Consider the following 16,639-nt stretch of genomic DNA (forward strand, 5'->3'; position numbering starts at 1 on the left):
CCTGGAAGGCAGCAGTGATGGCTCAGTCTCCTGGGGCCTCTGCCACCTGTGCCGGACACCTGGTCCAGCTGGGGCTGTTGTAGGCATTTGGGGGAGTGAATTAGCAGGTGGAAGCTTCCTCTCATTTTCACATGAAGTGGAGAAAAAAAGCGGGCCACTTTACATAGTAACTGCATTCCCCGAATGCAGTGTATACACAAACCCCTTGTGTTTATGTGTGACATGGGGTTCGGTCCTTGGCTTGGAGAGTTGTTATAAACAAGTTTTCACTGTGTACAGTAGATGGAAGATATGCCTGCCTGGTGGCATGGCCTGGAGTCCTTGGCTCTCACCCTGTGCGTGCCGGCAGCTTGGCCCAGGTCTTGTGTCCACCATGCAAGCATGCCTGCCTCTCGCAGAGTCCCACATTTAAGTCAGGAAGGCTGGGGTTGCCTGCACGTGTCCAGCTCTGATCAACCCAATGGAGAAAGAAGAGTGGGGGAAAGGATTGGAGACCAGGTGGGCACGGTGAGAGAAGGCGACTATGTGAGATGGCTTGGGTGGCAGGTGGGGGACAGCCATGCAAACATCTGGGAAGGGCCTTCCAGGGAGATCAGGCACGGCAAAGGCCAGAGGGCATAAGCATGTGTGGCTTGTTCAGGAGCACTGTGTGGGAGGGGTCAGGGCTGGGCGGTAGCCAGGTATGGGACCTTGTGGTATAAAGGGAGAATGAGAGGGAGATCTTCCGTCTTCTGGTTCATTCCCCAAATGCTTGTAAGAGCCAGAGTGGGGCCAGGCCAAAGCCTGGGAACTCAGTCCAGGTCTCCCTATTGGGTGGCAGCACCTGGAGCAATAAGTCCCTTACCTGCTGCCCCCAGGTGTGCACCCAAAAGCAGGAACCAGCAGTAGGGCTGGAACTCAAAGCCAGGCTTGGGTCCTTTGGCTTTGCTCAAGTAAGGGATGATGCCGTCAGGAGGCACTACAGTGAGGGACACATTCGAAGTTTTGAAGGGGATGAGTGGCTGTGCAGGAAATCCAGGGGGCACTGGGGGCTTGGGATGGTCCCAATGCAGTTGTGAGAAGTGGTCAAATTCTGTGCCTGTTGGAAGGCAGGGCCAGCAGGTAGGCTCAGCCATGGACAGGGGATATGAGAGTAACTCACAGCTCAGAAAAGGCTGTCTCATTGCCTGCCTCAGACAGCTGTACAGTGGTGGCCCTTCTCTGAAACCCTCTCCCGGGGATGCTGAAGGTAACCAAGCAGGCCATTATCCTCTGACCTTGCCCACAAGGACCGCACGCATGTTCCTGACACCTTTCCCTTGGCTTTCCTGGCTCCGCAGCCAAGCTAAGGTTGCTGAATCTCCCTGCCTGCAGTTGCCAGCTGTGTGCCAGGGCTTAGTTCCAGGCTCTGCAGACCAATCCTGAGTGCCACAGGTCCCTGCTGGCCTGGAATTTGCCATCTTATGTTGCTGTATGGAAGCCTGCTGGGGAGGCTGCCTAACAGCAGAGGGACAGGAGCAGGGCTGCAAATAGAGACCTGGCTCAGGGAAGCGGCTGGCGAGCAGGGTAGTGGGCTGGGAGTGGGCAGTAGCCCTGGGTTGGACGAGGTCAGATGAGGGCACACTTCATATGCACAAAGGGAGGGTTCAGGGGCCTGTCCTCTGAGAATTGGGTCTCTTTCATCTTGGAGAAGAGCCCGCTGTTGGACTCTCACTTGGGAAAGGCTCTGCCTGCATGGATTTCTGTTTCTTTGGGACTCGGACTTGGGCACAGGATCTGGAATTCTGTGGGTCGGCTGTGCTGTGCTGGGGGAGGGGCAGACAGCACACGCAATCTGCAAAGCCTAAATTTAGGCAAAGGAAGGAAGGAAAGAGGAGAGGAAGGAAGGAACCCCTTGGCTTCCTAAGGGCCAAGAGGGAAGGGGTGGGGGCACAGAAGGCGGCCTGGCTTGGCCCTCTTCTTACCCCAGCTATGCTGGATGGGCAGGCAGGCAGTCTGGCGGGCTCCAAAGGGGTGCCACACTTTTGCAGCTGTGTAGTCCTGGCTCCCTCCCCAGGTCATGACAGTGTAGCTTGTGCTACCTGCTGACAGGGTGGGGGTGTCAGTGGTGGGGGGGCCAGGGACCCAACTGGACTGGCAGAGGCACAGGCAGGTAGGCAGGAAAGCAGGACAAGAAAGACAGACGACACGGGCCTCAGTGGCTCCAGATCAGGAAGTTTTATTGCTAACATGCAGGAAGAGTCCCCATGTAGTACAAAAATATGTCTTTATACAAACTTTTTTGTGACTTTTTCCATTTTGTGTCTTTACAACAGGACCTCTCCGTGTGTGGTAGCCAGTGAGGGCGGACCCAAGCTCCTCTCATTTGCTTTGCCGGAAACGTGACCAGAGGCCTGGGCTGACCCGGGAAGGGGCTGCTCCGTCTGACGTGGCTCTGCAGGCCCAAGGGTATTTGGAGAGTACAGGAAAGACCACACGTGGAGAGCAGCCTGAGGCGCCTGGGAGGCCACTGGGCCCGGCTCCACCGAGCTGGCCCTGCCTCGGACTCTCCCGGGCTGGGAGCCCCGGGCCGACTGCGCTTGTGCTCCCTTGGGAGACTTTAATGAAATAAATATAGAAAAGAGGGCACTCCCATCCCCACCGTACCACATCTGCCCCAGCAGCTGACATGCAGCCTGGTGCCCGGAGTGAGTGCTGGGCACAAGTGGGCCCCCACAGACTCCCCGAGGCAGAGGCCTGAGGCGCCTGCAGGCTGGAGTGGGGCATGGGGAGGAAGGGGCATGGGCAGCCCTGCTACTGCTGGCAAGAGGTGGCCCCATTTTTTCCAGATGGGGAAACTGAGGCACAAGGTTTGGGGACTTGCCCAAGGTCACTCACAGTGAGTCAGCTGGCGGGGTGGGGGTGGGGGTGGGGAGCTCACCATCTGGGAAATTCAGTCACCTGCCTGCTGGGGAGGAACAAGGACAGGACGGGAAGGGGGATGCCCAGAGGGGGACACTCAGCCTGAAAAACCTAATGATGCCAGGCCAATGCCTCTTGGGCACCAGGCAGGGGGAGAACAGCGGTTCTGGCAAGATAGGCATCACTTCAAGGTTGCGGCTCAAAAAGGGCAGCACGCTATTCTCCAGCCACGCATGGCAGGGTCCCCCAATCCCTGGAGCTCTTTCCCCAAGCCCCCACCCCACAGAAGACCTGGCTGAGGTCACTCAGGAGAGTACACACTAAGGGGCAGGGGCCGAAGAGGGGCCCCTCCCACCCCGCTTCTCTCACCCACAGGAGTGGGTACTGGGGGAAACAGAGCACGGAGCACGCATGCCAGGCCACTGGGTCACACCAGGCCCGGAGCCTGCCCTTCAGCCGGGCAATCAGCATCAGCTCGCTGCCACACTGAGGGAGGAGGCCAGGTTAATGTGTGTGTCCAGCACCTCGGTGGCTCCTGAGACGGCAGACACAGAGCCATGGCTGGCGAGGCCTCCCCGTCACCGGAAGCAGGGACTGACGGGCGGCAGGTGGGCAGGGGCTGGCAAGAAGGGCTTCTCTGTGCCTGGAGGCTGGGCGGGAGCTCCCTGGGGTGGGGTGTGACTCCCTGAGGTCCAGCCAGGCTGGGCAGGGAGTGGCTGTGGGCCAAGCCACCTGGAGATGGGAGAGAAATTGGTTTCAGTAAAAAAATAAATATATTTGAATTCAGCTTAAGATGAGGTGAAGGTTTTCTAAAACCCGGACTGAGGGGGCCTGGGCAGGAGGGCGGCGGGTGGGGAGGGGCCTCGGTTCAGGCAGCCAGCAGCGAGCTGCATGGTCGGGAGCAGGTGGTCGGCTCCTCCTCCTCGCTCTGACTCAGTCTAGAGACAGCATGGTTACAGAGACAGAGGTAGATTAAAACGTCATGATTCAAAGCAGATTAGTTATCTAAGCTTCTTGGATTAAAAAAACAAAAACAAAAAACCAACTGATCAAGCGATCATTCCGAAAGGTAGCTTTGTGGTACCTCTGCTGATGCCATGTGTGTGACCTGGGCTGTCCCTGTCCTTGCCCCGTCAGACTGCAACCCGGGGCAGTCTGGCCCCGTAGCCAGGCCTCTCGCTGGGGTCCACGAGGAGGTGGTGGTGCTGGCACCCCTGCCGAGGGCACTACTTGCGCAGGTAGCGCTGCGCCAGGATGGCCGTGTCCAGGGAGCTCATGGGCTGCGCGTCGTGGCCCAGACGCCGCACGGGGGGCACGCTGCCGAACTGGCGTTTGGGTACCCAACTCCGGGCCTCGTGGAGGCAGCTCTTTTCTTCAGCCAGCAGCAGCTGCTGCCGCATGTAGTTTTCAAATTCGTACTGGGAACACTCTTCCGTCACCTTTGCCTGCGGAGCCCAGGCATGGGGCAAGACACAGAGAACATGGAAGGCAGTGAGTGCCCAGCAGCATGGCCCCTGCAGCCCAGTGCCCACAGCCTCAGTTTAGGGTGGGTAGGGTACAGTGTGTGGGTCCCTGGAGTCTTCTAGCCCATGCACATGGCCTCGCTGGCCACCCGGGGGGACTGGAGCAGTTGCCATCTGCACTACCTATCTTGCCTGTCCGCAGGCCCCCTCCCACCTCCCTAACCTCAGCAGGGGTTACCCCTGTTTTTTCCTTAGAAGTAGGCATGTGTTTCTCCTCCCACATGTCCCCTGAGCTCTCAGGATCAACACAGGCCACGCAGTGGGCCGACACAGGCTGGGTGGAGCACCATGGCACAGTACATTAAGCCTCTGCCTTAACACCAACATCCCATATGAGCATCAGATCCAGTCCTGGCTGCTCCACTTCTCATCCAGCCCCCTGCTGATGTACCTGGGAAAAGGCAGCAGAGGACAGCCCAAGTCCTTAGGCCCCTGAATCCATGTGGGAGACTCGGGAAAGGTTCCTGGCTTCAGTCTGGTCTAACCCTGGCAACTCTAATCATTTGGGGAGTGGACCAGCAGATGGGAGACCTGTCTCTTCCACTTAACCTTCTTCTTTTTTTTTAGATTTATTTATTTTTATTGGAAAGTCAGATATACAGAGGGGAGAGACAGAGAGGAAGAGTCTCTGTTTGATGGTTCACTCCCCAAGCGGCAGCAACAGCTGGAGCTGAGCCAATCTGAAGCCAGGAGCAGCTTCTGGGTCTCCCACATGGGTGCAGGGTCCCAAAGCTTTGGGCCATCCTCGACTGCTTTCCCAGGCCACAGGCAGAGAGCTGGATGGGAAGCGGGGCCGCCAGGATTAGAACCGGCACCCATATGGGATCCCGGCGTGTTCAAGGCGAGGACCTTAACCACTAAGCTACTGTGCCAGACCCCCCACTTAACCTTCTTAAGGTCAGGGCAGGCTGGGGTGCCAAGATGACCCTGTGTACCTACCTCAGCCACATGCAGGCCCCAGCTTCAGCACCAGGGGTGTACAGGAAGAGACTGCAGGTCCCTGGTGCTAATCTCAAGCCCCTGCGTCCCAGCTGGGTGGTGAAAGCAAAGTCCTCTCACCTCTCAGGTCCTCCAGCAGGTGGGGATGAAGAACAGAGGCCACACAGGCCCTGTGGCGGGTGGAGCTGTCCCAGGACTGCTGCAGAGCAGCCGAGGAAGGAAGGGGCTCCATGTGGGGGTGGGGGTGGGGACGGGCTGGAACTGCCCATCCTCTGGCCTCCCTGCCCACTATCAGCAGAGGTGGCCCTAGCTGCCCTGGAGGGCAGGTCCTTACACCACTATGGGCCCAGCATTTCTCCAGGGTACACCCGATGGTTACCTGCCTGCCAGTGGCTGCCTAGCTACCCCAGGTCTCTGCTCCGCCCTGGGCTCAGCACTTTCTCCAGTACAGGGACCAGGGAAGAGAATACAGGGATGAATGAATCATCGAAAAAATGAAAAGCCGGAAGGGTGAGTGAGAACCCAGTGAGTCAGAGGGGCAGAGAGAGGAAGCGGTGAGAGAGCCCTCCGTGTCCGTCCAACGTGGGGCTGCCTGGGAGCCAGCCTCCACTTGGCAGCACCGTTGCAGCCCCTGCAGGCCAAGAGGCAGCAGCATGGGAGTGGGGGGCGCATGTGGTCGGCCCTTCCTGCCCCAAGCACTGGCATGAAGCTGCCATGCTGGGCCTGCCTACCCCACTCACCTCCTGAGAGCTGTCTGCGTTGCTCATCTGGTCATCGATGTCAGGGACCACTTGCAAGGGCCCACTTAGCGACGACAGGGATTGCCTGGACGGGAGAACACAGGCCAGTCTGTCATCAGCCAGACCTCCATGTCCCGACTGACTGCCTTGCTCAGCCGCAGCTTTCCCATCCAGTAAAAGGGGACAGTTTCTGCTTTGCAGGCTGTCATGAGAGCCCAGCGAGGCAGTGTCTACCCACGAGCTGCCATGGAGATGCCCTGCTGCCTCCCCACTTTGTGCCCACAGGGACATCCGCCTCAGCCTCAGCCTCTGCCAGAGAAACAGGCTGTGGTGTGCATCATGGCCAGGTGCCCAGCCCGGCGCCTGCCCACTCACCATGATGCGATGATGGCACTGAGGGCCTCTAGGACGTCTGCGGCGGCCAGGCGCTGCTGAGGGTCGAGGACCAGCAGTTTCCGGATGAGACACACGGTGTTCTCGGAGACCCGCCCATCCCTGCACAGGGCAAGGGGGAGGGCCGGGGCTCAGAAAATGACTCACCCCAGGCTCGTGGGGGCGGATGTGTGTCTTTTCCCACCCCCAGGGAGTGGGACTCACTCGGGGATGGTGTACTCGGCAGCCTTGATCTTGCGGAAGAGTTCCTGTGGGACGCTGTCGTAGAAGGGGAACTGGCCGTACAGCATGGTGAAGAGCACCACGCCCAGGGCCCACATGTCACTGGGCTTGCCCCGGTAAGGCCGGCCTGCAGAGGTGACACACACACAGTGAGGAGATGGTGCTTCCCGCTGGCACCCTTTCTGGGGCTCCAGCCCCCACACCCAACAGAGAGGTACCCATGACAAACGGTCACAGATGACTGTGGAACTGTGACCAGCTCCACACAAGCCGGTTCTCAGGAGATTCCAGTCAGCATCCCACGGCTGGCCCGACTCCTTCCCAGCACTTACTGCCACCTCCAAGGTCAGGCTGCAGATGCGGGTGCCTCCTGGGCCAACCTCTCAGCTTGACCCCAGGTCTGGCTGGCAATAAAACGTTTGTTCCTTGGGGCTGGTGTCGTGTGCCGCATGTTAAGCCACCACTCTTATAAGATTTATTTATTTTTATCAGAAAGTCAGATATATAGAGAGGAAGATCTTCAGTCCACTGATTCACTCCCCAAGTAGCTGCAACAACTGGAGCTGAGCTGATCCAAAGCTAGGAGTTTCTTCCAGGTCTCCCACATGAGTACAGAGTCCTGAGGTGAGCTGTCCTCCACTGCTTTCCCAGGCCACAAGCAGGGAGCTGGATGGGAAGTGGAGCAGCCAGGACACAAACTTGCCCCCATATGGGATCCTGAGGCGTGCAAGGCAAGGACTAGCCACTGGGCTACTGTGCCGGGCCCAAGCCACTACTCTTGACGCTGGTATCAAGACTGGTTGAGTCCCAGCTGCTCTGCTTCCTCCCCAGCTCTCTACTCATGTGCCTGAGAAGGCAGCAACAGGTGGCCTAGGTGCTTGGGCCCCTGCGGGAAACCTATGCGGGAAACCTGGATAGGCTCCAGGCTCCTGGCTACAGCTTGGCCCAGCCCTGGCCACGGTAGTCATTTGGCGAGTGAACCAGCAGAGGGCAAACCTCTCTCTCTCTCTCTAAGATAGATACATATATCTTAAAACAACACTGCTGTTTGCGTGCCAGGTGAACCTCTGGGCTGGCTGTCCTGGGTGCAGCAGAGGGGAACAGACCCATGGCTGAGCACAGGCAGCACTGGCAGACACCGAGGCCTCGCGAACTCCACCACAGATGGAAGGCAGTCAGGTGCCAAGGACGTGCTCGGTCCAGTGCCACATCGCAGTGAGGGGGTCCATGTCCACTGCTCTTGTGTTCAGGCAACCCCTCCTGTGAGCCAGTCGCTGCCTAGCCTGTTCCTTCCAACGTGAAACAGGAAACTGCAAAGCCCATCTGGGGCAGAAACCCTGTGCCCTGCCTGAGCTGCCCAGTGTGTGCCCTGGCGGGGGAAGACACTATTGAGCACCTGGGCCTCCTGCTGATGCCTGCCATGCACTGCTCAGGCCCCAGGGTCTGCTGGGAGCAGAGGATGTGCGTGAGGATGTGCAAGGAGGTGCTAGCAGGGCCATGGCCTGCGCTTTCTGAGCAAAGCATCTGGGAACTGAGGGTGGAGGGTGCCTCCAACTGGCCCCTGCAGTGGGTGCCACAGGGCTTCCTGGGGAGCTCCACACCCCAGGGCCCTTCACAGGCTGCAGTCCCACAGAGCAGTTGTACTTACGGGCCTTTTGCTGATGCCCCTCCCCAGAGGCTGCTTTGTTCACTGCTGTCCCCATGGTGCCTTGCCTGGTACACCCGCAGCAGAGTGAAAAGGCCAACTGAGGGACATCTTTGCTGCCACCCACTTCAAGAAGACTCGGTCCAAGTGGCCCCCGTTGGGCCTGTGGGACCAAGCCCTCCTGCCCCCGCCCTCTGCGGCAGCCTCATTTGGGCACTAGCAGGTGCTTGGCCATCCTCAGGGATTCGGCTTCACCCCAGGGGCGTCCGCCCAGGGAATTGCTACTTTTCCAGTCTGGAGCTCATGTGTCACTTCCTCAGGCACATCCCCCAGGGGTCCTGCATGATTGTAACCAAAACCGCGTTCCTTTCTCTGCTAGCACTGACCTCAGGGAGTCATTCAGCAGGCACAAGGGCAGCCCCTGCGACCTCCTCATCCACTGCCCAAAGCTTCTGCACCTATAGGCAGATTGGCACTGCTCTGGGCCTACTCTGAGCCTGCCAGACATTCTGCCAGGGAACGAACTGCTGCAGGCTTGGCCTTGTGGGGCCCAGAGGCCCACAGTCCAGCACACACATGCACATACCGCTGAGCACGTCGGGACTGATGTAGGCAGGGCTCCCCCTCTGGTCCTTCAGCAGGTCGCCCTCGCTCACGAGATGCTTCCCGAGGCAGAAGTTGGTGATGGTTATCCGATGCGTCCTGGGAGCAGGAGGTGGACAGTAAACACACTTTGGCCATGGCCACCACACATGGGCCTTCCCACCCTGAATGGAAGGGGGTGAAGCCACAGCCCCGCTCCCTCTTGCAGGGAACAGAGCAAAGCAAGGTTCCTTGGCTACCTGTTAAGCTATTCGGCTACTCAACCCTGATTATTGTGGGATTTCCCCTGAACCCTGCCATGCTGCCTCCAGAAATACACTTAGGGCTTAGAATACCTCACAGGGACTTCCCCCCTAGATAGCCTCAGGGAATATGGTAGATTGGGACTGGTTCAGAAATACTCTATTAATTTGATTCCTTCATTTACACAGAAGAAAGTGTGGAACAATTTGAACTTTCCCCCAGTCCACACCTGGCAGGTGTCTCACCTCCCTCTCCCCAAGTGCCACCCTGCAGACGGGACAGTAAGTGGGCAAGTGCATCTGTGGTGGGGAGGAGGCTCACCCGTAATCCAGCAGCCCAGGGCCCTGGGGGCAGAGCTGGGTCTCCATCAGGGCTCCTGGCTCTGAGGGTGCAGCTCCCACAAGCTCCAGTGGAACGTGGGCACTGTCCCCGCTGTGTCCTCCACATGGACACAGGCTCTTACCATAGCAGAGTCCACCCTTCCCAGGGTCCTGGAGATTCGCAGGAGCCAAGGCTGCACTTGCATCACTCACATCCCAGTGACATGGTCGTAGGGAACAATGCCAGAAGCAGCAGCACCCCCTGGCACAGCTGCCCCATCCTTCATGTTCCAGCACAGACCAGAGCCTGCTGGGAGCCCCTGCCACTGGTGGAAAATCCAGGGGTATTCCTGGGCAATGCCAGGGTGGCAAGCAGTGGATGACACCTGCCTTTAGGACGTGCAGAGTTGGGGTCTCCTCCCTTTATGGTGGGTGTGTCCAGGACTGCAGGCTGGGACTTGGGACCCCACAGGCACAGGGCCACAGGTTGGGGAGCCACAGCCTCCTGAGCAGAGAAGTGTGCTGCAATGCTCCTCCCTCAGCACCCACTACACACTTGTCCACTCTGGACCAGCACAGGGAGGACGGGGCAGACAGCCCCAGGAGATGGCCTCGCAGATGCTACGTGGCTGGACAGTGTTCCACATTTGACCGAGGAGCCAAGAGCAGAACAGTAAGAACAGAGTGAGGGTGAGGAAGGCACAATCATGCAAAGATGAAGGGCCAGGCTCCTAGGGCCTGGGGCAGGGCCAAGCACTTCACAAGCACCCAGGAGCCAGTTCACGTCCATTTCATAGAAAAGGAAACTGAGGCACAGTAGGGATGAGCCGGGTGGCAAGGCGTTGGCAGAGCAGCAGACTGGTCCCGGACAGCTCTTAGATGCTGCCTGCTATTGGTGGCAGGGACTTCCGGGGGCTCAGCCCAGGCTGGAGTCTGGATCCTGCTGTGGCCAGTTCTTACTGTAGGCAGCCCACTTGGTTCTCTCATCCCTACTGTGCCCCCGCAGTGTCTGGGGTGGGCACTGGAGGGCTGAGGGGGACCAAGCAGAGGGGCCTTGAGGTTTAGGAGAAAATGAGCTGAGCTGCTGCACAGGGGAGCCAGGGCAACTCCAGGGCTGTGACCCAGAGCCATGTCAGGCAGGCAGGGGTCAGTGCCCCAGCTGTGGGTCTACATGCCTGGGAAGCTTTCCTGTGCTCCAGCCAACAGCAGCAGGGGCTGGGAACCCTTGGTTTCCTACCTATAACTGGGGCTGTAAGCTAGAGCGGGGTGGTCCACTGCAGGGGAGAGGGTGCTAAGGTAGCCCCACGACCCTGGGCATGCCCTGGCAGGTTGCAGAGTCAGGGCCTAGAGCAATGGTTCTTCTCTCTCTCCTAAAAGCAGCACCAGGGTGGGGGTGCCATGTGGGGCCCTGAGAGAGCTCCATGGGGAGGATCCCTGGAGGATACAGCTGTTGCTGAGCACAGCGTACCTGCCTGTGACATCTGACAAACACCCAAAGTGCTGCAGGCTAGGAGCTGGGTGAGGAGCAGGCTCACTGTCACCCTGGACTGCATGTGGCTCAGCCAGCTGTTTCTTGCTGTTCTTATCTGCACCAGCAGGACCGGACCCTGGCCTGGGAGCTGCTAACGCTGGCATGGGAGAGGAGCGGGCAGGCACAGAGGGGTCAATCTGAGCCAGGGCCAGACTCCCCAGGAGGACAAGCAGCACACGCTGGGGTGCTCTAGTGATGCTTCAGGGAGGGCCTGGGCAGGCAGCAGGGGGAGACTCAGCTTGCTGTGGAGATGGGTGGGTGGGGAGGAGCCTAACCTGGAGTTCCTTGGGGGTGCTCAGCAGGCACAGGCTGAGTGGACTGCTGTCCCTGCTGCAGAGTTTCTCACAGCCCCACTGCACATGGCACTGCCTCAGCACAGAGAAGTCCAGGAACTTGCTCAAGGTCACACAGTTACAGAGGCATGCAGCCCCATCTAACCGATCGCTGTCAGGTCCTGGAGTCCACACTCGGGCTAGAGAGCTGCTGGGACCCAGATGTGCCTCAGCCAGCCACTGGATTTTCCTTTTGTTCCATCACAGCTGATTCACTCCTGTATTGCACTCCAGTACTCTCAGAAAAGCAGATTTTCTTTGAGAGTTGTGGGGCAGGGCAGCTCCGGGGACAGCCTTTCTAGGAAGCTCATAATGTGGACAAAAAACAGGGTCTGAGAGAGGACCCCTCCTCTCTGGCTGGAGGTGGGGCTTGGGGCAGGGCTGGGCAGGCAGGCCAGCCCCCAGCACAGGCCACTGCAGGAGGGTGGCACCAGAGCCAAGAGAACAGCAGCCAGGGAAGCTGCCCCGAGGGGACCAGCATCAGGATGGGGGGGGGGAGGCAGAAGAGGGCCCGGGTGAGTGAGGCCAAGGCTGGGTTTCCCCAGAAGTCGTGTCCAAGAAGCTCCCAGAGCCCTCCAGCTATCTCATGGAACTGTGCTGGCAAGGGCCTGGGTGCAAACAAAGGCCACTCTGTCCTCTGCAGCCCAAACGGAAACACCAACTCGGCTCACAGCCTGCCTTGTCATATGTTCCAGAAACCTGACCCACGGCCTGCAGGACAGCCACAGTGGGAGAGCAGGCCCAGGGTGCCAGTTGAGGGAGGCGAGTCCCATTAGAAGTGGACTGTTTGGCTCTGACCATCTCATGTCACTGCCCACTCCTGCCATGGGACCCCTTCAGGCCTCTTTCTGGAAAGTTCCCATGGAGCAGGAGCACATGTGTTCCCATCATCAGAGAGGTCAATACAGGCCTCTGGGGTTCCAGACATTAGGAGAACAGGTCAGAGAGAGGATGGTGGGCTTGGGGGTCACATTCCAGGTTTTTGGTTCTGGTCCTGCCACTTCCTAGCTCAACTTTAATTTCCTCCCCTATAAAAGTGGAGCAATAGCTAGCATGGTGCCCCGAGGGCTGCGGAAGGGTAAGGAGCTAGGAAGATGACCCGAGAGGGGGCAGGGCTTATTCCTGATCCTCCAATGGCATATAAGAGAGCCACGTGCCGACACAGGCGCTGCTGGAGCTGAGTTCTCATCTTGAGTCAGCTGTCACGCCCAGGCATGGGGCCGGCAGGTCATAGGGAAGCACAGCTGAGCCCCCGGAGGTAACACCGGCTCTGCCACCACAGTGCCTGAAGCCTCTCTCACGGCAGATACCTCAGGTGGCTCCCCTGCCTGCCCAGCCACACCCATCCCCAGCTGTGTGATCAATGTGTGGCTCCCTGGGCGTCCCGGACACCCCAGCTGGTGGTGAGAGGAGGGGCGAGCGTGGGAAGTGCGTCAGCAGGGTCGGCTCTGAGTGAGTCACCCTTCAGCTATGGCCCTTCGGGCAACCGCAAAGTTTGTGTCCTTTTCTAGGAACTTGGTGGGTAGCTGGCCTGCCCAGAAAGATGGCAGAAAGGAGAAAACCCACTGTGGAGTTCACACAAGTCCCAAAAAGGATTCCGGGTTCCAACCCATGCCTCTCTGTTCCCAAGCAGGTGGGCCTAGTCCGGCCTCTGCCCTGCATGCCCTGGCCTTGTGCTGGGCAGCACAAGTGGCTTCCAACTGCGCTCTCCAAAACAGTGGGGCTCTCCACACCGCACCTCTTCTGGAGAGTGAAAAGTGCCCAGGACCCGCTGGTTCCCAGCTGCAGGAGAATCCTAAGACTCGAACAGTCGCCAAGATGGAGCGGCTGAGGCAGGGAGGCGCTGCAGCCCGAGGCACACCACAGAACTGTGCCAGCGCCTGGCAGCTGTCTCTCCTGTTATTCTGTCTAGTCAACCTTTTTGTTTTTTAAGTTTTATTTTTATTTGAAAGGCAGAGAGGAGAGCCAGAGAAGGCCTTCTATCTGCTGGTTGACTCCCCACATGGCCGCAATGGTCAGGCTGAGCTGATATGAAGCTGGGAGATAGCAGCCTCTTTTGGGTCCCCCACATGGGTGCAGGGTCGCAAGGACTTGGGCCTTTCCCCACGGCTCTCCCAGGCCATACACAGGGAGGTGGTTGGGAAGTGGGGCAGCCAGGACTCAAACCAGTGCTCATATGGGATGCTGTCACCTACAGGTAGAGGATTATTCCATGGAGCCAAGGCACCAGCCCCTCAGCCTAACTAAGCTTATGTATATATGCTCTTTTTCTGAAAAGTGAATCTGGCTGATGACTGGCTCACCCAGGGCAGGGCAGCATCCTAGGACAAAAAGTCTGCTCCCTATAGTTCCGGGCAAGGGCGGGTGGTACTCTCCACGACCAGACATTCTCCTACAACTCAGAGCCCGGCTGGGGGGACCATCGGACCACGGCATGGGCATCCTCCTAAGCCAGCTGGCACTGCAGGCCTCTCTCTCTGGGGAAGTTGGCACACAGGCCTTGCTCTCCTATGTCCCCAGGAGATGAGCACGGGGGAGTACTGCTGCGGAGCCAGATCTCATCACTTACTGCCACCTTGGCCAGGCTTTCCCCCATGTTCACCCTGGAGGGATGGAACCCCCGAGCAGCCCCTGGCATCTCAGGACGTGAGTTAACAGTCAACGCGGCAATAATCAAATGAACGAAGTCTTACAGCCGGTCTCCAAAATACCCAGAAGTGGGCAGTGATGCCTGAGTCAGGACTGATCCCATGTCCGTGCGTCCATGCTCGCTCACGTGCCCGCCCAGCTAGCCTGGGGTTCAAGCAGCCCTGGAATTTCCTGTTTCTTCCCTTGTTCCCTGAGGAACATGACAGGGTCAGGTTCCCATCACTTGGTTTGCGCAAGCTGGCAATTTTCCTCCCACCCTTCATGAAGAGCTTCGGCGGGCAGTCGCGACCCTGCATGTCCTCCCCAGCCCTCTGCATGTTGCCCTCTAGGCATGCCATCCGTGTTCTCATTGGACAGAACCTCCCTGGCGCAGGAATGCAGACTCTAGGCCTGGGGGTCAGCTTAGCTGCTGGGGTGCATGGGACCCAACATACACTCCCCTCCCCAGAGGTCCACCTCCCTAGGCCTGTGTCTCCTCTGACCACTGTAGCCTTGGCCAGCTGATAGGGACAGCAAGGTGTTGGCTCCAGCTGGGCTGGGCTGACACATGCTGAAATAAATCACCCACCACACCACTCCTAACCCTGCCCTGACAGAGCTAAGGGAGGAGGGGGGTCCAGGTCCCCTGCATGGCAGCTGTGTGTCTTCTGCTGGCCAACACAACTCCAAAGCAGCCTGGGCCCTCCCTCTGATGGATAGGGTGACAGCCTGGGGCCTCTAGTGAGTTCTCCCTGCCCCTGGCACACGCAGGAGTTGTCCACAGCCCCTCTAAGGCGGAGGCGGGCAGTGCTGCCTTCTGACTGCTCATTGCTGTGTCCTGCCCAGGAAGCATGCTGAGCCACAACAGCTGCTTTGCCCAAGCTTGCACACACAGTGGCTGGTCACTCTGAGCACAAAGGTCATGCTCTTGTGCTGGCTCTGGCACATCTCCAGGGCCATTTTTTCAGGTGGAATCCCTGTAGGCGCGCCCCCATGACCCTGACATGCAGGTCTCTGAATACTTCCCAGGGACCCCCCTGCCCCACAGAAAGACATCTAGGGCGTCAGTCCATTTGCTCGCTGCTCCCCCTTTATCCGCTCTCCCAGCCAAGAACTGAGCACCCATGGAGATCCGAGTGTGGCAAGGGAGGGCATCTAGAATGTTCCCCAGAGCCCCTTCTGCAGCTCTGTCCCTCGGATCCCCTATTCCCATGTGGCAGGAGACAAACACAGACATCCCATCCCCAGGCCCTGACTCTCCTGGAAGAAGCGGGCTATTAGGGCCTGAGCAGCTGTAACGTGCGGCTGGCCCAACGCTAAGGTTATGGCAGGAAACAAGAAGCCCGCCTCTCACCTCTTGTTGAGCACCATGTTCCCCAGCTTCAGGTCTCTGTGCACGATGTTTTTCTGGAAAACAAGGGGTGAGCAGTTTGTGCCATGAAGGTGAGAGGCAGGGTGGGGTCCTGCCTGCAAGACATGTGTTCCGTGTGTGCGGGAAGACAGGGAACTTCGCCATGTCTCTTTCTAGGCCCCTTCCCTGACTCACAAACCACAGACCAGGGTAACACCAGCCCTCAAGTAAGACACACCCAGTCAGCAGTCACTGGCAGGTCAGCGCACTCCAATCCAGGCCAGCAAACATCCCACATGGAAAAGCTGGGGCTGGATCTGGGCTCAGAGGCAAACTGCTGTGATTCTGTAGCTGGGAATTTTCTGGAAGAGGCTCAGGTGCTTCTATACCTTACCATAAGGTGCTGGACACCCTAACCCTCAATGGGCTGTGGCCGCCCATTGGATATCGCACAGTGGTCCCCTGAGTTGGTAGCCTACAGTGCAGCGTCTCAGTGCGTGGAGCTGTGCAAGGTTGCCTGGGCTGCCCTGGGGAACACAGGTCCTGGGGCCCTGCGGGGCGGGGCTCACCTGGTGCAGGGCCTCCACCACGCGCACCACGTCATAGAAGATGACCACGGTCTCGCGCTCGCTGAGCCTCTTCTCCTTGATGACGTAGTGCTGCAGGTTGATCAGGTCGGCAGTCTTGTCGCTGAAGTCGTGTGCGCACAGGCAGTCTAGCACGAGGCAGATGCGCTTCTTCATCTTCTTCACCATCCGGCTTGATTCTGTGTCCTCAACGATTTCACAGGTGCGGTCCTGGAAGCAGGGGCAGACCAGAGTTCGGCTGTGAATCCCACCAGGCACAATCTGGGGTCTAGGACACTCAAACCAATGAGAGCCTGCAGCAAAACCACACGGCCACTGGAAAAGGACTAGGGCCCGGGCAGCATGACCGTGGAGGGCTCTTGGTGTTCAGCTGCCCCATGTCAAGTGCCAGGCCCCATGGGCTGCAACCACCTCAGGCTAAGGCGTGACGCTTTGTTCACCACGCAGATTCAGGTCAGGGCTGGTCATGCAGAGACCAGCGGCCTTCCTGGCACAGCACACTGGCCCCAGCCCGAAGGCCTGGCACTTCCTCCCTCTGTAGCTTTCCCAGTCTCCAGCGCTCACCAACATTAACCTCCTCCGTAGGTCCATGCTCAAACCTGGAGGGCTCCAATGGCTTTCTGTGTGTCCAAGATGACTTTCTGTGTGATGTGGCACCCTCAGCAGCCACATGACAGTAACTCGGGAAGGTTCTGGGAGTGG

The 16,639-nt window shown here is 58.7% G+C and overlaps 1 protein-coding gene across 2 annotated transcripts in view; it reads right to left on the reverse strand.

Annotated features, from left to right (window-relative positions):
• Nucleotides 1–2,173: 2,173 nt before the first annotated feature.
• STK40 (serine/threonine kinase 40) overlaps nt 2,174–16,639 on the reverse strand; it is a 40,142-nt gene continuing 25,676 nt past the window's right edge. For both annotated transcript variants that reach the window (XM_058678983.1, XM_004591577.4), the window contains exons 5-11: nt 15,920–16,147; nt 15,354–15,406; nt 8,929–9,044; nt 6,680–6,824; nt 6,458–6,577; nt 6,083–6,167; nt 2,174–4,325 (exon numbers count right to left, since the gene is read on the reverse strand). In XM_058678983.1, the coding sequence (XP_058534966.1) occupies nt 4,107–4,325; nt 6,083–6,167; nt 6,458–6,577; nt 6,680–6,824; nt 8,929–9,044; nt 15,354–15,406; nt 15,920–16,147 (966 nt within the window). In that variant the 3' untranslated portion in view covers nt 2,174–4,106. The remainder of the gene's footprint in view (nt 4,326–6,082; nt 6,168–6,457; nt 6,578–6,679; nt 6,825–8,928; nt 9,045–15,353; nt 15,407–15,919; nt 16,148–16,639) is intronic.

The sequence above is a fragment of the Ochotona princeps genome, chromosome 2, assembly GCF_030435755.1.
Source record: "Ochotona princeps isolate mOchPri1 chromosome 2, mOchPri1.hap1, whole genome shotgun sequence".
Classification (NCBI taxonomy): Eukaryota; Metazoa; Chordata; class Mammalia; order Lagomorpha; family Ochotonidae; genus Ochotona; species Ochotona princeps.